Source organism: Suillus bovinus (assembly GCF_016758785.1).
Source record: "Suillus bovinus strain UH-Sbo-P2 chromosome Unknown EDB93scaffold_4, whole genome shotgun sequence".
NCBI classification, from domain to species: domain Eukaryota; kingdom Fungi; phylum Basidiomycota; class Agaricomycetes; order Boletales; family Suillaceae; genus Suillus; species Suillus bovinus.
Genome location: NW_024542060.1, coordinates 22,657 through 46,052, shown reverse-complemented (window position 1 = coordinate 46,052; position 23,396 = coordinate 22,657). Strand labels below are relative to the sequence as shown.

The 23,396-nt window shown below is 47.3% G+C and overlaps 7 protein-coding genes across 7 annotated transcripts; 4 read left to right on the top strand and 3 right to left on the bottom strand.

Annotated features, from left to right (window-relative positions):
• Positions 1 to 1,850: 1,850 nt before the first annotated feature.
• EDB93DRAFT_1076642 (uncharacterized protein) lies at positions 1,851 to 2,683 on the top strand (the record flags this gene model as incomplete). The annotated part of the gene is made up of 4 exons (XM_041445257.1): positions 1,851 to 2,014; positions 2,063 to 2,201; positions 2,250 to 2,441; positions 2,489 to 2,683. Coding segments are annotated over 4 exons (690 nt in total), but the record flags the coding sequence as incomplete, so codon positions are not given.
• Positions 2,684 to 6,764: 4,081 nt separating this feature from the next.
• Positions 6,765 to 9,677, top strand: EDB93DRAFT_1118863 (sulfate transporter family-domain-containing protein). The gene is made up of 13 exons (XM_041448432.1): positions 6,765 to 7,042; positions 7,092 to 7,197; positions 7,244 to 7,349; positions 7,397 to 7,588; positions 7,656 to 7,768; positions 7,821 to 8,065; positions 8,115 to 8,253; positions 8,301 to 8,600; positions 8,650 to 8,712; positions 8,764 to 8,911; positions 8,959 to 9,064; positions 9,119 to 9,300; positions 9,345 to 9,677. The coding sequence occupies exons 1-13, from the start codon at positions 6,844 to 6,846 to the stop codon at positions 9,486 to 9,488; spliced, it is 2,043 nt and encodes a 680-aa protein (XP_041312266.1). The 5' UTR covers positions 6,765 to 6,843; the 3' UTR covers positions 9,489 to 9,677.
• A 193-nt stretch (positions 9,678 to 9,870) lies between these two features.
• Positions 9,871 to 12,200, top strand: EDB93DRAFT_1076395 (peptidase S8/S53 domain-containing protein; the record flags this gene model as incomplete). The annotated part of the gene is made up of 9 exons (XM_041445228.1): positions 9,871 to 10,342; positions 10,396 to 10,674; positions 10,729 to 10,836; positions 10,892 to 11,020; positions 11,075 to 11,191; positions 11,243 to 11,443; positions 11,498 to 11,754; positions 11,806 to 11,985; positions 12,039 to 12,200. 9 exons carry the CDS (start codon positions 9,871 to 9,873, stop codon positions 12,198 to 12,200), a joined length of 1,905 nt encoding a protein of 634 aa, XP_041312265.1.
• Positions 12,157 to 13,751, bottom strand: EDB93DRAFT_552574 (mitochondrial carrier domain-containing protein). Its single transcript, XM_041456697.1, has 5 exons — positions 13,257 to 13,751; positions 12,927 to 13,204; positions 12,717 to 12,866; positions 12,444 to 12,660; positions 12,157 to 12,389 (listed from the first exon to the last, which is right to left on the bottom strand). Exons 1-5 carry the CDS (start codon positions 13,466 to 13,468, stop codon positions 12,320 to 12,322), a joined length of 927 nt encoding a protein of 308 aa, XP_041312264.1. The 5' UTR covers positions 13,469 to 13,751; the 3' UTR covers positions 12,157 to 12,319.
• A 1,015-nt stretch (positions 13,752 to 14,766) lies between these two features.
• Positions 14,767 to 17,203, top strand: EDB93DRAFT_1237905 (uncharacterized protein; the record flags this gene model as incomplete). The annotated part of the gene is made up of 4 exons (XM_041451476.1): positions 14,767 to 15,561; positions 15,626 to 16,577; positions 16,655 to 16,846; positions 17,133 to 17,203. 4 exons carry the CDS (start codon positions 14,767 to 14,769, stop codon positions 17,201 to 17,203), a joined length of 2,010 nt encoding a protein of 669 aa, XP_041312263.1.
• A 1,081-nt stretch (positions 17,204 to 18,284) lies between these two features.
• On the bottom strand, positions 18,285 to 19,107 carry EDB93DRAFT_1237904 (uncharacterized protein; the record flags this gene model as incomplete). The annotated part of the gene is made up of 4 exons (XM_041451475.1): positions 18,285 to 18,698; positions 18,755 to 18,847; positions 18,902 to 18,970; positions 19,069 to 19,107. The coding sequence occupies 4 exons, from the start codon at positions 19,105 to 19,107 to the stop codon at positions 18,285 to 18,287; spliced, it is 615 nt and encodes a 204-aa protein (XP_041312262.1).
• A 1,165-nt stretch (positions 19,108 to 20,272) lies between these two features.
• EDB93DRAFT_1290242 (histidine phosphatase superfamily) lies at positions 20,273 to 22,305 on the bottom strand (the record flags this gene model as incomplete). Its single annotated transcript, XM_041454546.1, has 7 exons — positions 20,273 to 20,883; positions 20,937 to 21,103; positions 21,156 to 21,320; positions 21,376 to 21,523; positions 21,635 to 21,763; positions 21,816 to 22,136; positions 22,192 to 22,305. 7 exons carry the CDS (start codon positions 22,303 to 22,305, stop codon positions 20,578 to 20,580), a joined length of 1,350 nt encoding a protein of 449 aa, XP_041312261.1. The 3' UTR covers positions 20,273 to 20,577.
• Between the last annotated feature and the right edge of the window lie 1,091 nt (positions 22,306 to 23,396).

Here is a 23,396-nt window from a genome sequence, read left to right as displayed (position 1 = left end):
CAAGGTACATGTAAGGTGTCGTTACTTAGTCATGCCTGACCCCCAGGACCTCCTCGCTTAGATATACTCATCCGAATAGCTGGGTTCTAAACCCGCTTTGAATGCAAGTCTTGTCAATGTCCACCTGGTACTTTGGCAATGTTTAGTCTTCTCTAGTCATCGTCACTCACAACACAGGCTGCGTTAGTTTTAATCCTCAATCATGCAAAGACGGTTATCTCAAGGTTCAGTCCTGGGCAAGTGTGCTCATCAGCAAACTGTCGTACCATTCCCTGTCCCAGCCTTTTCACAAGGCCTCTCATTCTATTGAGACTGGCTAAACAAACTGCTACCCTCACACCAGGCAATCCAATCCGACACTTGCTCATCACAATCTTTTGAACGAGCATGTCATCCTTCACGGTGAGTAACCTGCTCCCATAACACTGCTTGGGCTTGTTTCACTTCGTTACCAATTACTGACTTTGGGTTCTGTTTGATAGCTTCTGACATGTTAAACTTCTCTCCCATCCATCCCACCTTTTAGTCTTCAGGTGACAACAATGGGTTCATTCTACAGCCTCTGGCTGGACACACTGTGTTTGTGCCAATTCAAACAACCATCTTCTTTGCCATTGTCAGAACTCTTGCATACTCCCAGGTCCTTTCAGCAATTAAACATTCGTCATTCTTCTCCCCATCCGTTCCTTCAACACTCCGTCCAGCCCATGCATTATTGTGTGATGGCAAGTGGGTCGGCGTTGATGAAGACTGGTATTTGAAACACATCAAAACTGCTGATTCGTGTCCTTTGGAATTACAACAATTAATATTTTCATTAGATCCAGCTCAGTCTTCAGCCACAGTCAGTATCCATCAAATTTGTTTTTGCTGTCATGATTCTAACAATGCGTGCCATGATCATCATATACCGTCAACTCAGTAGGTAGTCCAAGTCGTTGCAGCATATGCTATCGCCCGCCCTGACACATATCCTGTTCAGGCAGTTGCTTTCAATATATCTATCATAAAGTGGGAGCTATGTCACAGTCCTTGCCCATTTCTCCCATGCTAACATTGATACCCTAAAAAGGTATTCTTATGCTAACATTATTATTCTAGTGATGTTGTATGCTTTTTGGACTAGTGCCACCAGATAGGACTCCCGAGCGGTATATAAGATGAGCTGGTCGGTCGCTCTACTCATAACCTCATGCCATTTCAACCTTTTCTCTCTCTTTATATCATCTCTATGGTGCACATCGAGCACTGAGAGGATCAAGGCAGCATAGCACAAACAGACTCAGAAGGCCAGTCACGGTGGGATGAACCCAGCCCTGAGTCTGCAGCAGCTCTGCAGGCTCAACAGAGATGCAGAATTGCGCAACTGGAAGAGAAGCTGGAGGCTCTTGAGGCGGGGCATGCTTCCAAAGAAAGGTATAGTCACCGTTCCATATATGAAGTTGGCACATTACTTACCATCGGGCAGGCAAACAAACTATTATATAGCTGAAGGGCGAGCTATTAGGTGCACTGTTTCACTGTTTGACAATGTTGAGGACCTTGTCTCTGAAAATGACAGAAGATACGAAGCAAATGATGACGATGAAACTAATTTTGAGTAAGTCTTTCGCCCCTCAAGCTAATTTGCGAGTGCTAAACATACACTGGTTTCTATAGTCAAGATCGACTGCAGGTGGGGTACATCACTCTCACCCACACCTTGACATGGTTTCATAAGAAAGCCCTGGAGTTGGAGTATGATGATTATGTGCAAATGATGAAAATGGTCAGATTTTCACATGTCGATGATAGGCTTTGCTGTGTTCATCACCTTTCTTTAGCTTCGGCAGGGGGCTGATAGCGCTTGAGGTGATGATAGCTTGAAACTCAAGACACTTATTGCTGAATGGGTAAATCGCGAATTCAAGCCGGATCACCCAGTTGACCCCAACAACAAACATTCCCGTGGTGTTAGCAATGACACGTGTGGCAGACTTCTCTGCCCAGCTGAATTTGATTGGAATGACCCAGTGTAAGTGCTTGTTGAGAATACTATGAAAAGACACTTATTATTCAGCAGCGTAAAGGCAGGTATTCGAGATCGCTCACAAGGCTATGTCGTGACGGATCTGTCCTTTCCGGCATTCCTATATGACAAATACCAGAGCAATCCAAATGATCTGGAGGAGGGGCTTTTCAAAGGCAAAATCCTTCTTCAGGTGTGTCGCACCCGAGTAGTATAATAGTGATCTCACAAGTTCTTGCAGGCTTACAAAGCCGTATTCACGTTGCCATCATCAGCCAAAGACATCGAGGGTGATGGCAATGGGGCGGATATCATCCGAAACAACAGGCTCACGAAGAAATCCTTTGTTGGCATCAAAGTCAAAAAGCATGTAGCGCAGATAATCAATTTGAGAAAAGTGAGCCCTTGTTCTATCGCCTACATTGTGTGTCAAGTAAGTGTTTTGGTGAGGATTAACAATAGAAATGATGACCAGATCAGCAGGTTCAATTCACACTCTCTTCTGTCACCTCATGGCGGTCCATTGATGGGGATTTTGACTACATACAATTTTGGTGGACCATTGTTGATTTTTACAAAAAGCCCCCTGGTCGAGATGCACAGCGCAGGGTTGACAAACTCCTCGAGTGGTGGACTAGGTACATTATTGTAGTGCTCCTGTTGTTGTCTCGATGAATCTCACCCAACCTCTGTTATTTAGGAAGGTATTTGGAAGGAATTACAGTGATGATATTAGCAATACAGCCAAGGCCAACATGTCCATTAACGCACTCACACTCACAAGGCAGAGGGCACAACGTGATGATGTAGCATTTGATTCACTCTAAGCTTTGTGATCCCTACCTCCCTTACAACTGTAGTGTTATCTATATACTACTACTCTACCACCAATATCATCATAATTGCATTTTGCAGAATGAAAACTATGAATAATGTCAATATCGCAGTTACTGTGTTTTTCTTAGATTCGTGCTCAAAGAACACCACAAATTTAAACATTCGCCATAGCACTATCTAAGCAGTGGCAGGCAGATCCTTCGCTTGGGTGTGGATAGGTTGAACATACATGGTAAAGCGCAAATATCGTGGTCGCTGCATTTTTCAGAGTCGTGCTCATAGGCCGTTACAGATCTGGACAATCTCCATAGCACCGTTTGAGTTCCAATGCGCGGATCCTTCAGTGTGATGTAGATACTAGGCTCAATATACACAGTAGAGAACAGACATCATGATCACTGTGTTTTTTAGTTTAGGCCTCAAAAAATGCCATGAATTTAAACATTCACCATAGCACTATCTAAGCAGTGGCAGACAGATCCTTTGGTTCGGTGTGGATAGGTTGAATATACACAGTAGAGTGCAAATATCGCGGTCACTGTATTTTTCAGAGTCGTGCTCATAGGCCATTACAAATCTGAACAATCTCCAGGGCACTGTTCAAGTTCCAATGTGTGGATCCTTCAGTGTGATGTGGATAGGCTGAGTATACACAGCAGAGCGCAGATATCGCGATCGCTGTGTTTTTTGAGATTCAGGCTCAAAGGACACTAAGAATTTGAACATTCACCATAGCACTGTCTAAGCAGTGGTGCGCAAATCCTTTGATGTAATTTTGGAAAGTCGAGGCAAGACATAGGCTGTTTGTCGCTTGCTTGGTTAACACACCTCGGCTAGTGCGCAAAGGTAACACTTTTTTGCATGAATTCCCAATTGATATATGGTAGATGATCTCTAGATATCTAACACATGATGTATTAAAATTTAAAGTGGCACACATTAACTCAACCATTAGCTTTGCCGGACAACAATCTGTTCTCGCTCACTTGGTGGACAACTGTTGTTCTCTGAAAGATCACATCTTCTCCTTTCGGTTTCGAAATTACAAGCCTTACTTCTGACGTAGTTGTTGTTGATGCCTCTAGCTTGATAATTAACTGTGGTTCCATCTTGCCGTTAAGTGTTTGGTCGAGCAATGTACATATCTTTTTCCAATGATAAACTTGTGTAAGACAATAAGCAACTCTCCTTTCCTGTATAAAGTCAAATATGATCATGTGATGGTCGATAACAGGATTGTGCTGATGCTTGTGATTATGTACGATATATTGCTATCTATGTCTTTCTAATTTCTCCACCAGTTCTCTGATGCCCACCTCGCATCCATGAAATTGTCTCCTCTCCTGGATTTACTCTTTCCTCTGTCACAGAATTTTTCAACTGCTACTCTTCCAGTAGCAGCATTATTCAACCTCCTCCAGTGCTGTATTCGGCAATTGTAAACAACAGGCAAGATGGAGTTTACTACTAAATTCATTTCGAAATTCTCGCCTGCTGCTCTTCTGACTTGTGGGCATGACAATCACTGAGCAACAGTGTTATTTGTAAGCACATGGTTCAGATCTATGAGCCAAAAGTAAGTCTTGGAGATGCATGTTGGCTTGTCCGCCAGATGTATTTAAGTCCATGAACAGGACAGACTAGAGTCACAGACCACTTATTTACTAGGAAGTAGCTATGGTTTTGGTAGCATCATCCAAAGTGTCCTTGAATGCATGCCAACGTAGGCTGCAAACTTGTCATTGGAGCAATCAAAGCAGTGTGCCTTTCTGGCTTCGTCAATTATAACCATCACCCCTTGATATGACCCCAGAGCTTCTTCAAGTTTATCTCCCTAACGAAGTGCATTGCAAAGCCTCTGGTGTGCATTTGCCACAACAACTTCAGGCTCCAATGGAAGAGCTCCAAAAAGAACACGGTAGGGCATTGAAAGCACATTCAGTTACATCATAACATACCACCACCGTGACCAGGACCTCGTAAGTTAAATGTATATCCAAGTATGACGGGGAAGTGCAATAATTGGCAACAGTAGCGAAGTAGTCAGCAGCTTCTTCAGGACAGGCGCCATGAAGGGCACTAATTCCAAGCTGAACATGTAGATAGGCCTGATGTGCGAGGTTCAGGAAGATCAGGGTAAATGCACGAAACCTGGGTTTGATAAAGACACTTTCACGACACAATATGTGAAGGGATTGTTGATCAGACAAGCAGCAGCCAGCTTCCAAAAGCGGATGATTGCCCCGTCATGCTGATTCCCATTGAAAGTAACGATGGACTAAAATCTGTGCTAAAGCACGGAGTACTTTAACGTGGCAATCAAGAGAAGAAGTCGAAAGATATTTGAATCTTTGTTCGTGAGCATGATGTGAGGTCAAGCACTTTCCTCACATCTCCGATTTTCTCTTTTCTGCATAGGGCGATGGCCTCAAAGATATGGCCAGTCAACAGGGGCTAGAGAATGCTGGCATCAGGGTCGATTTCTTGTATCAGAAGCTGTTCAGCGGTAGACACATTGCCAGCGATGCATGCACTGCAGGTAGTCCCGTTTATAGCGAAGATCCCTAAGCATTGGCATCAGAAATGGACAAGATGATATGGGAAATGAATATGAAATCATCAGGGACCTACCAACTCTGAGTCATGTACTTCCCACTCTGAAATCATCTTATCACTACCTCCGCTGAGGATTATGTGCCTGCCATCTATGGAGGATGTGATCAAGTGCCCAGTCTGAGCACTGGAAGATGGTAATGATTCACCAATCTGAGAGACAGACATAGTTGCTCAGATGCAGACATGATGAGTGTGCCACGATTATGGCATGGACGGTATGGGTATGGCCAGTCCAGTGATCACCGACCTGCATCCAGGTTGATGGATCCTACTCACGTATGTGGCCCGGGGATGCTTTTGATCGCCTTCTGATTGGAGAAGGCTTCTATGTGAGACAGAATTTTTCGTCCAGCCTGAGTGTGCCATGTGAACGGGCCTGAACCCTTGCAACACGTTCTGTAGCCAATGCCATGTTTTCAGCTAAGCCGTTCTATCTGATGAAGCAGTGGCAGTAATATTGTTTCATTGGGAGAAAGTCCAGGGTGAGGATCTGTTCAGGGTGGGCTGCGCCAATGTAGGTTCCCAGTTTCTCCGTGCCCAATCACCATATGCTATGAATAGCTTGTCCTTCCTGTGATATAGTGAATGAATGCACCATCTTGTGATGTCAAACCATTTTATTCAACATGACTCATCTAACCAAGTCCCACAGATGAAGAAGTGTCTTGTCCCGCTTAGTTACATCCATATGATTTGCAAATGGGGTGTGGTGCTGGTTGAACTTCTGAGCTGCGACATCGTGATTTTACTGGAGGTCCAGGTTGATGGCATATGGCCGAAGTGGAAGAATTGTTGTGGTCTTATTAGTGCTGCAGCTGTGATGTGTGTGGTGTATTTTGATGCTGCTTCCTTCATCAACTTGCTGCATATTCAATGCCCCGGGCGTTCGAAGTCATTCAATCACCACCATGGCTGCAAATTATTGATTGACTGCTCGTGGTACACTGCAGTTGACTTTCCAGCAAGTAGGATTTAGAGCTTACCAGCAACTCGGAGCTCGATACCGCACAGCGCATAATTATGTAATATTTGTAACCGGACCGAAAAGAGATTAGTTTTACATTTTGTACACTATGTACACCTAAGTTTGGTCGTACATCGACGGACGTGTCTGAGACTTGCGGTAAACTCAACAGCCATATGTTGTATATGACTGCCTGCCTAGAGCATCCTTGTGTTATTAGTATACATGTAAACTTTGCTAAATTGATTCGAGATTGTTTGAATCAGCTCGGGTCTCGGCCCGTCCACTTTAAATGTCGTCACCGTGGACCAGTCACGGTGGATCCGAATTTGGCTTGTGGTCCGTCGGACGACACGGTAGTCCGCAGTTGATCACGGTTCTTCATCATTCAGAAAATTCAAAATATAGTGGCTCAGCAATGACGCGGCACAGTGGAAACAACACCACCGAACCCGTCTCGCGCTTCGACACTTTGTCAACAACTACTTCTGTCTCATCCTTGCCAGGCATGGTTCGTGGAGAAGAACGGGCACCCCTCGTAAATCAAAACGACGTCGAGGCGGGTCATATGACGCACCCTCAGTACGGTTCTTCTTCTACAAGAACTTCTGCTTCTGGTGAGCACTTAGGAGCATTGCCTAGACCCACTCATGGAAGAAAATACAGGTGTCAAATTGCCAGTGGACACCAGCAAACGGAACTCGATGTTCAAGAAACGGGTCCGATACTATGTTCCGTCCACTGCATGGATACCTGACTATTCAATTTCCCTGTGAGTAGACATAGCAATATCAATCACACGAGCTCATATTTGCCAGCTTGGGTGGTGATCTTCTAGCTGGAATCACTCTTGCGGCTATGCTCATTCCCCAGTCTGTCAGTTATGGGACTTCACTTGCCAAGCTAAGTCCTACAACTGGTTTGGTGCGCCCTTTCATCTTTTTCCGATAAAAACATTTATTTTTCTTTAGTTCGCTGCCGCCCTACCACCGATCATGTACAGTCTCTTGGGAACGTCAAGGCAACTTAATGTTGCTCCAGAAGCGGCGCTTTCGCTCCTCGTTGGACAAGCAGTTTCCGATTATCGTCGTGGGGATCATCATGTTAGTCCGGAAGACGCCGATGCCGTTGGTATTGCAGTTTCCACTGCCATCACCTTCCAGGTGAGTAACGATATATCCAGTTTGGGCTAGAACATTAGCTCAAAAATATATTTATATAACTTCGTAGGTTGGGCTGTTTGCGTCGATGCTTGGATTCTTTCGGTTGGGCTTCCTGGATGTTGTCCTCAGTCGTGCGCTTCTCCGAGGATTCGTGACTGCAGTTGCGGTCGTCATTGCTGTGTGAGTATAGTCGTTCAAAACACGACAAGCGAAATGTTCAATTGTATCACAGAGAACAACTAATACCTATGTTTGGCCTCGTTGCCCTGGAGAATCAGATGAATCATGAGTCAATCCTGGACAAGATAATTTTTCTTCTAGAATATGCATGGACTGATTACCACAAACCGACGACGCTAGTCAGCTTCGGGGCGCTGCTCGTGCTCATATTCATGAGAACTTTAAAAGGTTACTTTAAACGAACTTGGTGGATCGAACGGCTCCCTGAAGTCCTGCTCGTTGTCGTGCTCTCTACAAGTATTCTTTCGTCTTCTCGTTTTTGGTCCTCTTTGACTGGTTTGCATAGTTATTTCAGGCTATCTGCGTTGGGACAAAGAAGGTGTCGATATCCTCGGCATAATTCCTATTAAGACTGGTGGTCATTTCTTTAGCTTTCCGCTGAAACAATCAATAGGCTATATCAGAGGAACGACTTCGACTGCAATGTATGTGCATAATTTCTTTCGCGAATGCATTCATTAACACCAATCAGTTTGATAACTATCATGGGTTTCTTGGATAGTACTGTTGCAGCGAAGCAGAATGCCGATCGCTTTGGCTACTCCATCAGTCCGAACCGTGAACTCGTTGCACTCGGGGCTGCCAACCTTTTTGGATCTTTCGTTCCTGGCACATTGCCAGCATTTGGCTCAATTGTGAGGTCGAAAATTAACGGCGATGTTGGTGCGCGCACGCAATTGGCCTCCCTTATTACTGCCGGCATAACATTATTGGCGACATTCTTCCTTCTCCCGTATCTATACTACCTACCAAGATGTGTCTTGGCTTCGATGCATGTACCTTTCATCTTCGCTTGGTCTGTGGCGCTAACTTGTCTTCAGCATCTGCCTCTTTGTGATATCACTGTTTAGCGAGGTTCCTCATGACCTAGTGTATTATTGGAGGTGCGATAGGCTGTCTTGTATAGTCTCAGGGCGCTGATGACTGGCATCAAGGATAAGGGCTTGGACTGACCTTGCAATGATGTTCCTCACTTTCTCGCTTTCTGTTATCTGGAATATCGAGATTGGAATCATTGTCAGCCTCATTATCTCTTTGCTGCTTGTTATCAAGCGTTCCTCGCACACACGAATGATTATACTGGTATGTCATTACCTATAACATATTCAGGCGTTCAGACGGTGTTGCAGGGACGTATTCCTGGCACTGATCAATGGGGGCCTGTTGCTGACAATCCTGGCGCGGAAGACGTTCCTGGCACATTAATCATCCGTATCAGAGAGAGCTTGGACTTTGGTGTGCTTCTATATTATCTTATTGAATGCCGACGAAGCTGAATACGCGTAACAGCTAACACGGCACAATTGAAAGAACGTCTTCGTAGACTAGAATTATATGGCCCAGAAAGAACTCACCCTTCAGAAGAGCCAAGGAGGCAACCCGCAAGCACATTAGTATTCCACATGGCAGACGTTGAGACATGTGATGCCTCTGCAGTGCAGATCTTCCATGAGCTGTTGGAGACGTATCAGGTGAGAGCTTACGTGATTTTAGAAGCTTTATCTCATTCTATTAGAACCGTGGCGTCGGGCTCTTTGTAACTCACCTTCGTTCTGGCCCTCGAGAAATGTTTGAACGCGCAGGTATTGTGGAGCTCCTAGGCTCCGAGGCATTCTTTGCCACCTTGGGAGATGCCATGACGAGCATTGGGCAGCACTGATGGGTCTGATATGCAATCTGCACAATGTGGTTTGGCGAAGACTTACGACCCTTGATGATTCAATTTGACGAAAGTAATGCACGGTTCATAGAATATAGTACTAGTATATATAGGGCAGGAGTGACATATGCATTTAATACGTTTGTATGGTGGGGGTCATTGAGGGCTTACCGTTCAGAAATAACCGTTGTCTTGTCTCTGATTTGATGTGACATGTCACGCGTCACGTCTCAGAACGTTCCGTTATTACGTCAATGATCTACTAGCGTATGCCCGGGATTATTATAGCTCGATCCACCAGTGGTATAAAACGAATAATGAAGTTCTTCACTGTCTTAAGCGCCGTCTTTCCTGTTGTTGTTGTTTTTTGCTCTTACAGCCAATGCGTTCTTTTTTTCTACCCGTCCTTTCGTTTACACTTGGCCTCGCCACTAGTGCGATTGCCGACCCCACACTCTCTCCTTGGCACCTTCACGAACAGCGTTCACATATACCCGCAGGATGGTCTCGAACACAAAAACTTGATTCTTCTACCTCGCTTCCCTTACGATTTGCCCTTGCCCAGTCAAATATCGATGATATCGAATCACTTCTCTACGAGGTGTCACATCCCGATTCATCCAACTACGGAAAGCATTGGTCTCCAAGTCAGATTGCCGCCAAATTTGCACCAAGTATCGACTCTATCGAGACCGTGCGCTCATGGTTGATCGAAAGCGGTGTGGAGCCTTACCGCATAAAACTCTCTCCAACCAAAGGGTGGCTCGAAGTGACTTCTACTGTCGAAGAGGCTGAAAACCTTTTGCTTGCCGAGTATCATGTGTACGATCACGAAACTGGCACACAACATATCGGTTAGTCTTGTGGTCATTACCGCTCGTTGACCTGATTTTAATTTTGGCCACAGCCTGCGAGAGTTACCATTTGCCAGAGCATGTGACCCCGCACGTCGACTTTGTGACTCCTACCATACATTTTGATGCCAAAATCTCAAAGCGCAATGAACATAGCAGAGTTCCGATTGGACAACCTGGTCAAGGTAGCACTCCCAAGACGACCGGTCAAATTGGAAACATTCTGGACCAAATCGAGGATTGCGATCAGCAGATCACGCCAATTTGCTTGAGGGCTCTCTATGGACTTTGGTATCAGCCAGTCGCCGGCGACCGCAACAGCTATGGAATCGGTACGTTTATCTACGTCGTCTGACTTCTATGTTAGGGACTGACGGACCACAAAGTGGAATACACTCCACAGTCCTATGTACAGTCTGATCTTGACTTGTTTGCACAGAATTTTTCAACCGGTCTTGAAGGTGTTTCCCCTACACTAGTCTCGATCGATGGAGGTACTGTTATAAGTGATTATCTACAGCGAGCAACTGACTAAGTCGGTCGTCTTAGGTAGCGTCTCGACCTCAGCTTCTGAGTTTGGATACAATGGAGAATCCGACCTCGATCTAGAGTACGGTATGACCTTGGTAACAAAGGAACAGAGCGTCACTCTTTACCAAGTCGGAGATTCGGTTGAAGGTATGGAGACAACTGGCAGGTTCAACATATATTGCTGACTGCATCGATATTTAGGCGGTTCTTTCAACACCTTTCTTGATGCACTGGATGGAGCATACTGCACTTACGACGGCGGTGATGATCCCGCCCAGGATCCCGTTTATCCTGACACCGCTAGTGGCGGATACGATGGTATGTTATTAACTTGAACATGTTTTAACTATATTCAGCTGCATGATGCAGGCAATGAGGAGTGCGGAACTGTCAGGCCCGCAAACGTCATTTCCGCTTCCTACGGATACGACGAGGCCGACCTCTCTCCCGCTTATGCTATTCGTCAATGCAATGAGTACGCGAAGCTCGGCCTCATGGGCGTCACTTTCCTCTTTAGCTCGGGAGACTCGGGTGTCGCAGGCAACGGGGGTTACTGTTTGAATCCCGATGGTAAATTCGCAAATTATTCAAGTATTATCAAACCCTCAACCTATTTTATCGCAGGTACTCAATCCCCGGATGGTACAATCTTCAATCCCGGCTTCCCTGCTACATGCCCGTATGTCACTGCCGTCGGTGCCACCCAAGTTAGCCCTGGCAAATCTGTATGGGAGGCCGAAGATGCTTGTGAAGAAGTCATCTACTCTGGCGGTGGATTCAGCAACTACTTCAGTATGCCCTCTTATCAGCAGGCAGCGGTCGAAGGATACCTAGCAGCTAACCCGATCTCGTACTCCAAGGATATCTACAATTCTACCGGGGTGTGTCTCTTCATAATTTAAGTTGAGTCAAGGGGTTGACCATTATTACAGTCCCGTGCATATCCCGATCTTTCTGCCAACGGTGCAAACTATGTCGTTGCTGTCGGCGGTAATTTCGAGCTCGTGTACGGAACGTCTGCGGCTTCGCCTGTCGTTGGTGCTATCCTGACCATGGTGAATGATGCTCGTATCTCGCGCGGTAAACCACCTCTTGGGTTCATCAACCCCGCGGTGCGTCATGCATCACTCTTCTAATTTCAACTTGTCGCTGACATTGTTTGAAGATTTACTCCCCTAATTTCATTGGTGGCTTCAAGGATGTCGCTAACGGAACCAACCCAGGGTGTGGCACTCTGGGATTCAATGCGAGTCAAGGTTGGGATCCCGTTACTGGCCTCGGGACCCCCTACTTTCCCTCTCTGCTTAGCAAGTGGATGTCTCTTTAAGCTTTTCTAAGCAGAGAACTTTCGGACCATACTTACACCCTCCCTTCTTGGAATACTTACATTCATTAAAGCATATTGTGCACTTGAGATAATAAACAAAAGTTTTTGGGTGCGCCTATCTAGCCCTTATATTGGATGCGACGCAGTGCTCTCTGTCTGAGATAGGCCTGTACGACTAGTTGCTCGATCCTGGTCAAGTAATAAATTCAGTGCGTGCATCGATGAAGAGGGCCAGTAAGTTACCTCTGTTTCACCATCATAGCCGTTCCTTGCCTGAGTATGCCTTTGAACAACTGCGCCCCGAGACCACGGTATAAGGCGAAGAATCCGCCAGCGGTATATATTCCTTGGAGTGATGATCGTATTGACGGTCCCTGTGACGAATCATTGGTTGAATTAGATCTACGAGAAGCTTGTACAACAGTCTTTGCGAGTAGCAGCGGGTATAACATAATGACGGCTTCGTGAATCGTGTATTAGCACTCGTTGAACACCGACACCGGAGAAGCGACTCACCTATGGAATTTGCAAGCGCACCCCCTACGAAGGAATGGCCTGGGGGTGGAGATGCACGTTCTTTCCCCTTCAGCATGACACGTCTGTACTGCTGGAACAGATAGAGCGTGACCGCGGGATTGAGCGAAAGCACAAAATTAGACGAGAACCCTATCATGATGCTTTATCGTAAGTTCTGGTGGTCAGACGAGCGCTTCTCCAAAAGCAAACCTTTCCAGAATCCCCGTAACCCCTCTTCCCGAAGTATTTGTTTGCAAATTGCCGTGAACCGCGACGTTCCTCCTTGAGAGGCATCTTCATCGCTTACTCGAGCAGTTTGCAAGCGCACCGTAATGAGATTGAGAGGTGTGGTGATGGACCTGCTAGCGATGCCTGATAGGTAGCCAATTGCGAGCTCCTGTGGGAGGGATAACATGGCTGCCTTTGATTTTCCATTTCCGCGAACGACGAATGCTCGCAGGAAGGAATATACGTAGTAATACAGGAAGCTTCGGATTCAATGATGAACATCTTAAGACGCAGGATGGAGAAGCTACTGACCTTGAAAGGAGGGTAGCACTGGTGTCTGCGCCAATGCCGTCGTATAACGACGATAGTCCATAGGTATGAATCTGTTTGCGTATGGATGTACCCTTATCCGTGGCCTGTATACGAGTGGTAATGAGATCGAGAGGGTAAGTCAACGCATTGGCGCTCGCTGCTCCTAGTGAGCCTGATGCCGCCTGTACGAAGGGTGGTAGAACGCTTGTCATGCCAGTGGTAACTTCCAAGGTCGAATTTAGGATGTTGGTCTACTATTAAGCGATTTCAAATCATTAAAGCGAGTAGCAATCACATGCCAGAGTGGGAAAAACTGGATTTGTGGAGTCTAGTTGCATGCTCTTGTATCTCAATTCGGTGGTACTACGTGTTGTCGGTGTTGACCTCATTTACCGATTCCTTTCATCGCTTTTGTTTACTTGTGGAACTGGACAAACAAAACGGTCGCGAAAATGGCATCTCGTCCAACGCTCTCAGGCCTGACACCATTGTACTACTGCCTGGAAACCCCCGTTAGCTGCCATGATACAGCAATGGGTGACTATGCCTACCCAGATGTGACATCCGATGAAATAGCGCCAGCCTCCGAACTGCCAGTCAACCAAGTTCTTCAAGTCTCGTCTTACAGGCTTTGTTGTTCGAAGACCCTTGGAAAGTGAGCGTCCTCGCCTGCCCACAGCAGCGATGGCGGTAACCTTCAAAGAGTTCATAGACGGTTTGCTATGATAATACGAATTCTTTTCCTCAGATTCAGAAAAACACCATAATTGTGACGGATAATGCAGGCCCTCACAAATCGACTCATCTCGCTTGCCATTCTAGGGTACCTCGCGCGCTCGGTCTATCGATATGAAAAAGAATCTAGCACGCCTTATACAGTCATCTCTGCAGCTCATATACCTTTCCAAGTCCTGCCAAGTGTTGCTCCAGATCTGCTACTGCCAGGTTCTGCCAAGTTCTGCCAAGCGACAGCACTAAGCTCTTTCAGAACTTTTAATTACACAGGGCGCTGGCGAGCGCTCCTTACTATCCGTCGACTGCCGAGTCACTGATATGTCATCGCAGATAAGTCTCTTGAGTCTCCAGGCGTGACCTCTGCTACATCCGTCAAAGGAGACCCGAGTCATTGACGGACTTGATGTAATATAAGGGGTTGTAACAAGCTGTAACACATACTCGTAAGCACCCTCTAAGCCTTCACGACAGGCGACAGGATTTGATAGTTTTGGTCCTGTTTCCGTGCCTTGGCACATAGGGGAAATCTTATCGGTTTGTCCAATGAGGATCAGATTATCTACGGCCATCAGCTGTCTTCCTGACGTGGAAGCACAGATGTCTAAAGCTATGGTACGCATAAGTGTATAAAGGTACTGGTGCTCGGGTGTCGCTGTGTGAAGTAATACCAAATAACACCCCTGCTCATATCCCTCTGCTCACCGTAAATCCAGATAACTTAAAAGTCCTGCACGTTTCTCATCCTTATTTGACACTTTCGACAGGATCGGCCAGGATGCGGCTCCCAGTGTGGCAGCCAGTCACGCGAAACGAAACCATCACTTGCTACGATGATTTGGGCAATCCCAAAACGCACGGTCTAGAGCAGAGATATGTCAGTCCTACTACAGGAATCTGTCGAAGGCTTGTCGTGCAAGCCGTCACTCCCTCCGGCAAATTCGAAGTTTCCATCAGAAACCATGCCAATCATGCAATCAAAAGCGCCATATGGCTAACCACTTCCCCCATACGAGGGTGGCTCATTTTTAAATGGATAGCCGTATGGTTGTGGTTTACGTTGAGGCTCTTCTGGGCAGTCGTCTGGCTGCTCACACAGCTTTACACTCCCATCTACATGGACGATTCCACTGAGGATGATGGGGACTTGTATAACACTGGATACTACAAATCATATGCTCGCGGGTTCCAGGGTCAGCTGTGGGCAGCTCGTTCGCCTATGGAGTATTCTTCGCGCATCCTCGAGGAAGGTGAGATGGATATCCCTACCCATTCCCTTTATCCGCGACTTCTTATTATCCGCGACCCGATCCGAAATGAGTGGGTCCCATGTGCAGATCGTGATACCATCATCCGTACTAAATTCATCGCCATCTCTTACCGCGCCATTGATGCCTTCACTCGAGGCCCTGATCAGGAGGCAGAAAAGGCTCAGTTCATAGAGGAGATTCGTGCAGCGGTGCTCGGACAGAAATATGATGCGTACTGGCTCGACTTGGAGTGTGTAGGAGAGACACTGTCAGAGAAGAATCTGGATTTGTACTGCATGGCAGACGTCTACCGTGGAGCAGATGTGACCTTGATCATGCTCGGAAAATCGGCAACCGGGGAGAACGAGTGCTGGAGAGAGAGGCTAGGGCGAACGGGTGTGGACTATGCCAGAAGCCCTCCTGAGCTCTGGCCTTTGCTACAAATTCCGCGATCGGGAAGCAGTTACGCCGTTGTCGCTGTTTGAGTTGGCCAACCTGGCCTATACGGACTATGATATCGAACAAGCTATCGTCAATGCATACAGCGGGAAGGATCCGCTTGAGAGGCTGGAGCACTTGACGCTGTTAAAATCAGCTATATGGCGGCGCGGTACGGCGGCTCTAGCACCAGGTGCTGCTCCTCCCCTGCCAAAGCTGGATATGATAGGCGACCTCGAGAAGTCTGTCACCAGTGGGGCATACAAGGCTGAGCGTGTGTATGCGCTGACGGGCTTTTTTGAGCACCGGATTCACCCAAACCGCTCGGAGAACGATCTACGCGCTCTTGTGAGGCTGTCAATGACCAATGACAATGACCATATCGTTGAGCGCATGATATCCATGCTGCCCTCGACCATTACCAAAACGGCGTGTTGGTATTCTGATGATGATATCTACCGCGCTAACCTTTGGGACATTATACCGGAGATCCAGGTCGCTGGTGTCACGGAGAATGGAGCTCTTGTGATTGATGGGTGTCGGGCGGCAGCCATCAGATGGAAAGATTTCCCGGAGGTTGCATTTTCAACCACACGTTCATTGAGGAGGACCATCATCGGTTTCATTCCGTATCTCTCATGGCCAGCTCTTATTATCGGGCTATGTATCATTAAGACTCAGATCAGCCCGGGCGGCCTAGTGGGAGGCATCGTGCTTATCGTAATCGGAATCGTGCTCCTTATCATTTCCCATCGGCTGTTCGTTTACAGTCATTATGGGCGTATCGTCTGCGCACAACCATGGTTCATCGGAGTGAAAGGGGTCATCAGCATCAAAGAGGTGGAGCGGCACTTGTACGGTGGTGCCAAACGACACTTCCCAAGAATGTATTTAACGCCGAGTGGATCACAGTTCTCGATTCCAGAACATGGCCTAGAAAGGGAGGTTCGCTCAGACAATACGACTCTGCCAAACTAGCGGATACTAGTGGACCAGATGCGGGACACATGTATACGCTGATAGACACGTTGTCGTCGACGATGTACTATTTCCGTGCAGAGCGACCGTCGACCGTGTGTATATTCGTCGGACGGGAGGGAGGGCTTGGGAGTTTTGTGCTTTGTTCGGAGAAGTGTGATATCAATGAGCTGCATAAGGAGAGCACACTCTGTGATAACATTTCTCGAAACCACATGAACTACACGTGGAAAGCTAAGTTCACCGATATAGCGATCAGCAGCATATATCTCATAAACTCGGTCATCTTGGGAAATAAAGTATAGCTGGCTGGAAGACTGGGAACCGAGTGCAGGTGCTACTACTAGGAAGGATCCATCTCTTCTTCTTTCCAGTAGTTTCACATCACCATCAACGACACGAGATCCGTTGCGGTGCAGAAATTCCAGAGTGTGGATGTGGTCCTCACGCAATTCCATGATTCTGCCAGTTATTTCAGGGGAGATGGGGAACCTTCTAGTGGAATCGTCGTCTGGTAAAGGGTTCTGTGGGCTAGTGAGCACTCAGTAATATCTAGATTCCTATATAACTCACCGTCAGTAAGTCTGTGTAATGTCGAGGACACCAACCACTGTCTCCACCAATAACACGATCAAGACGTTTGTACCGGCTGGACATCGGTCTACTAATATTAGTTAGTGACCTGAAAAGAGACCTACTATGCAAAAGGTTGAGAATGGCGTACAAGTTTGATACGGACAAGATTAGAACAAGACGGGAAGACAGCAGTCAAAACCTTTCTAACATATATAAGCACAGTTTTTGTCCCTCGTCATGTTATGCAGCACTGACGCGCTTGCTCGGTGTCAATTGGGTCCACTCTGTCACGTTGTGCGCTCTCGCATTTCATTTTCGCATTTCCTCCTTGTGATCATGCGCAATCTTGCCTAGAGCGCTCGGGGCCTTACTCTCGCCACGCAATCTATTCGTCGACGAATTCAACGACAGTTTTGGACACTTTACTACCATGAGTACAGAATGATTGATGACTAAAATTAAACTGATATACCTATAAGATTGCTACTTGACTTCAAACATCTCGTTTAAAAGAAGCTGGCAACGCACCTGAAAAACACCTGAATAGTGACTTTGGTGACTCATGCTTACGGCGGAATCTCTCCTCACCAACTAGAGCTTACATAAGATAAACAGCACAACCTCTCCATCGAGAAGGAATTGGTGGGAAATGCGCGTTTATGGACAACAGCTCTACACCGCTAATTCCTCGAGGTCCAGCTGTTGAAAGTCTGCCAGTGTTGTTTCTGCAAACTGGTAATTTGAAGTTACAATAAAAATTCTTCGCCGATGTCGACGTTGACTCGGACACTGGCAATTCTCAGGCTCGACTTCCAGATACACCACGGTGACTCCCTCAGCATGAGATCGCGGCCAGACGATAAATCTCTGGCATACCAAGTGAAGATGAAGTAGAACCGGCGCTTCTCACTCAACCTATACTAAACGATAACGTTCAATGTGGATATAATCGTCTTTGATCCGGTATGAGCTACTCTTGGAAGGGTGCTATGTACATATATATAGCAGTTAAAGTGTGCGCAGCTGACCCGCAGCACGTAATGATGTTAATCCCTTACAGCCACGTGGAAGTTAAGAATGCTTCCTGCCTAAGAGTCGCCACTGCCTCTGCATCCGATTCACGATCAGCCCGCCACGCCCTCACTTCTACTGCTCTCGCTATTTCCTGCAAGGCAGTCGCACAGCCTCGGTGTGCAGGGGGAAATGCACTGAGCAGCGCACGATGAGTGAGAATCGTGTCCAGATATTCGCCTCCCGTCGTCCGGAAGTGTGATGACGCGGGGTAGGGGTAAGGAGATGGAGAGAGCACGTGGGATTCGGGGGCGAGCGAAGCGAGGATGGATTGGAGGAAGTGGCATGCGGGAAGTGGAGAGCGCGGGACTGTGACAGATGAGGTGGGCAGGTGGTTGGTGGTGTCTGGGGTTGGGTCGCAGGAGCTGGACTTTGAACTTGATGATTCCGCGTCGGACTAAGATGAGTCATAAGTTTAATGGTGAGAATTGCAATGATTTCGGCTACACTCACGTGGTACGCTGGATCCTCTGTGTTTGCAGCGTCCTCGCTTGCCCTTTGCAAGGCATAGGGGACAGCAGGGAGTGTTGGATCGTTTGCGGGAGCCTTTCTCCATTGCGGAGTCAAACTTATGTGTGACGGGATGGGGCTCGTGCTTACCTTGGTCTTGCCTTTCGACAAAGATAGTGTTTGTAGAAGCTCACAAAGGTCAATCTCGGCGCCGTATACCTGTAACACGACGAGCGTTAGAACTCCTGAGAACTGATTCGGCGTTAATGTTATCTCACCGAAATTCCGTGGCTGTGCGATTCATGGTAGTCCGTCACAATCACGGGACCAACTGGAGAATCCATGTCGATATCCATCATAATCTAGCAGTTATACAATAAACACGAGCGTAAATGCAGGGAGTGCACAAAGAAATCGGTGTTGGGTGTAGGGAACAGATGAGTTGATAGAATGAATCGCTCGTGGAGTTGCCGATAGCTATATGTAGCCGTTGTCCGAGGGCATGCGGAACTGGCTACCCTGCCTCGTGTATCAGGGAAGGATAAGAAGGGCTTCCGTTATTGGTTAGCTTTCTAAATCTGGGGACACAACGCGGTACAGGGCAAGAGATCTAAGCCAGAACCTTCATCGCCACTGGCGAACACGCAGGCGAGAGTGTCGCGCCTAAGGGTAACCGAGGCGCAAGTACTGTGCTGGTCACGACAGGGCGCAAGACATATTACAGACAATATGCAATAAATCGATTGTTAGTGCATAATTGTACACGTCTATAGCCAGCTGAAATTCTGCAGATGCTAAAACAGGCAGACAGCACCGAAGAGGAGGATCATGACACCAGGTACACTCTGAATCACTGCCATATCCGCACGACATCCAGATATTTCCGTACGTATGTCGGAATGATAGGCACGTTGCGCTGGCAGATATTATGGTGGTCCGGTCCTATGGTCACCGGTAAACGTTCGTCAGTATCCGCCCGTCAAAACATTGCATGTAGTAAAAATGAACATAATTCAGAGAGAAGATTGTCGATCTTGCTGGTAAAGCAAGAAATTCGATCATACACGAGCGTCCAACGACCTCGAGTCAAATGATAAATGGATACATTTAATTCATCAAACACAGTGGAAGAGTGTAAAAATACTGAATGGCTAGGGAAGCACTTACGATGTCAAGTCAAAAAGCTCAGCCTAAGTTGCCTCGGAGACTCGGAAAGCCCAAGTATCTATCGAATCCATATGATGTGGCAGCAGGGAATTCTGGTCATGTTGAGAAGTAGACGCGGATAAACGCCTGCACGGGTGGGTCGGTTGAAAACTTGAAATTGTTGGAGTCCGGCACACCGAATAAACAAATATGCTCACGTGCCTGGAAGCTAATTGGCTGAGCTCCTAGTGGGAACCACGCCTTTTTAAACGTTGGACTACAAAAGAGTAAGTTTCGAGCTGGACTCAGTTATTTGCATTGGCAAGTATGGCAGCGATACAGGGGATTCTGTAGCCATCATGTCTTAGCAAGTCACGCAAAGATCCGAGAAAATGTGTAAATTTTCACAACTACGGGGACCCAGTCCCATATTGTAAACTACACAGCAGTCATATGGTAAACGAGAAGAAAAATGCGGTAAGAGTCTGAAACAATGCGATGCAGTCCAAGTACCAATCAAACAAGAAACCCACCCCCGGCTGAAGCAGATATTTTTCAACCTCTGGCACCTCTAAACCAGCGTTTACAAGGGAAGGCGCTGCTTCTCACTCATGGAAGCGGGCTGAGCGACGATGTTCTGTCATGAAAAAACAAAAGAGATGACATTTTATTAGCATGATTCAAAAAGGTACGACAATGATACCAGGACCCACGTTGGAAAGGGTTCCATAATTGGGGTACTGGTTTTCAGGTAGGTGCGGCTGACTCACCTCGTCGTCAGCAAGGCGGATGCGAGTGTTCTGAGCCTTGGCACGGGCGCTCTTGACGAATTTGGAGAGGATGAACATGCCGAGGAGGAAGACAGCAGCCAGAATAGCAAAGACAGTGCTGGAAATCGCGTTTTGGGAGCCAATGTGGAGCCAGTTATCCTCAAGACCTGCGCTGCAAGCAGCGGCCCATTGCTTCTGACTGGTAATGGCGTAGTTCTGGAACAGTGGTATTGAGAAGAGCAAATTCATAAACTAGCGCATGTGCCTACCTCAATCCTGTAGATGAATTCCGTTGCGGCAATGTCAGACCTGTGGCCGAAAGCGTGGTAGGTCTGGAAGTCGCTGGTGCCGTTCTTGAATTTGATTCTGATAAAGTCACGGTCTTCAGGGGCAGGTCCGCGACGGAGCTCGAAGGCAAGAGCAGAAGCATAGTTGGCTATAATCCATGCGTCAATCAGTTGAATCTGATTCAGGTAGATCATACGCACGGATACTGCCAAGCTCCGGGTTTTCCTTGGTTATCTCAAGCATGTGGAATAGGGAGATGAAAGGTTGGTAGGAGGTCTCAATGAGGAGGAACTGCAGAGGGTCGCCGTTGAATGCAATCCGTTGGAGGGAGTTCAAGACCGTGTGGAGAATCGTGCGGCCAGCCACTGAACAGTAACAAGATTAGTGGTGGACAGCGTACGTGAATCGAAATCGGCTCACAGTTACCAATACCACCGACATCCTTGTCCGAGAAGATGGCATTCTCGTGGTAGTTAGCAAAACCATGAGCCTGCTCAACCAACGTGGGGGGAAGGCGGTGAGCGTATGTCTTGTTGTGGGAGAGCTCAGTCGAGATGTAGTCGTAGATCTAGAAGAAGTTCAGCCCGACATCAGCAACCTAAGTTAGATAGCGACACACATTCCACTAAGTCACAGAGGTAATCAGCATATATATCAAAGGATGAGAAGTGCTACTTACAGCGTTCTCAAGAGTAGTAGGGCGGCCGAACACGTAGTCCCTGACAGAATCGAAGAAAGGACTAGCTGCCTTTGCGGTCTCCTTGAACTCAGGAGACGAGTAGACATTAGAGATGTGTTGCTCGAAAGCCTACAGGCCATGGTGAGATCGCAGTCCCCCAGGTATGTGTTGTATTGCTTACCGGACAGTCGGTCCATGGCTCAAGGGACCTGTCGTTACCAGGCTCGACGGTCTCAATCGGAACGTACTGGTAACCGCCGAGAGGAGCAATGACGGTGGTCTCGTTGGCAAGAACGATCTTGTTGGCAGGGTTGGGAGGGAAAAGACCCTGGAGGAGGGCGATAGCAGAGTCGAAGATTACGGCGCCCTCACCGCCAGCCTTGGCATGGACGTGGACCTCGTGGTTGTCCACGAGGTCGGTTTTCATGTCCGCGATGTATGAAGGAGAAGATGAGGACATGTAGGTAGAGCGAAGGAATGATCCGAGCTGGTGAGACTCGGCCTGTGATGAGGCTGCATCAGCTGGAGAAGTTGTGAACCGCATACCAGTAACTTACAGCACCAAGGGCAGTACTCTCGGTGTAGGAGCTCTCATAGGTGTAGGGATCCTGGTAGTACTCTGTGCGGTCACCATTACGGGCAATGACAAGAACACCAAGAACGTCAGTCATGTTGGTATTGGGAGTAGGTAGTCGTTGAGGGTTGAGGAACTGGAGAGGAGTGCTGTTCTGTTGTGACAGTTGGAATTCTCGTCCTTAAATCAGTAGAAGCCAGCCCCTGCGCTTGTATGCCTTGCACTTGTTTAAGCGACGAGTTTAGATCACATTAGGTGAGCAAGGAGAAGGCCTGGAAAACGCAAGGAGGGGACAGCACGGAGCCAATGCATAGAAGCTCGCGGAGAGCATGGCCATTCTGTAAATTGAAAAGTGCATGTCTACACTTGCTTCCTAACGGCAGAGCCTGAGTAAGCAAGTTCAAAACTCGAAAAAGTTCTCCTGCGCGGATAAAGAGGTCCCTATCCTGCTGAAATGGCCCGATGAGTATCATACCAAGATCGTAGCCTCAACGTAGATATGGTGCTTTGGGGGGCAATAGCCAAGCGAGGATCATGGATAGATCAGTCTTATGGATTGATTTTGATAGGGCGCAGGATAAATGAGGCTCCGTTTGCTGTTTCGGGTCAAGACTCGATGCATGACGGAGAGCCTGATTCAGCCTCACCAGTACCACGAGTCGGCTGAGCCTCCTTAAGACCACGGAGAGCTTCAATCGTTCATGTCAAGAGAAATTTCCACGCACTCGTACCAGAAATCACGAAGGGCTCAACCAGTTCCAAAGCATAGATCCAATGCAGTACGAAGAAGAGTTCTTAGTGGGCAGCCGCAGAAGGGACACAGCAGAACAAAGGCAATGAGCTAAGCCCTGACTGGCCGAACCTAAATGTCAATAACCGGAGAAGAAGGCGTTAACGTGCGCTAGCTGGCAACCCCCCAGAAATGAAAAGCATGCCGCCCACGATTAGATAACTGGAATCATTGCAGGCCAGCATGCACCTGGACATGCGAAACATTAATATCGTTTTTACGTGCGAAAGACAATAACGTCTGGACCTATACCTATTAGCGACTAATCAACATATGGCAACCTCATGGTTTCGCATCCTGGGCACTCGCGGAGATAGTCTAGTTGCCCGAGATCTCATGTTTTCTTGCTCATATCCATAGGAAAGTGCAGAGTCGAACATGCAAATTACATATGAAGG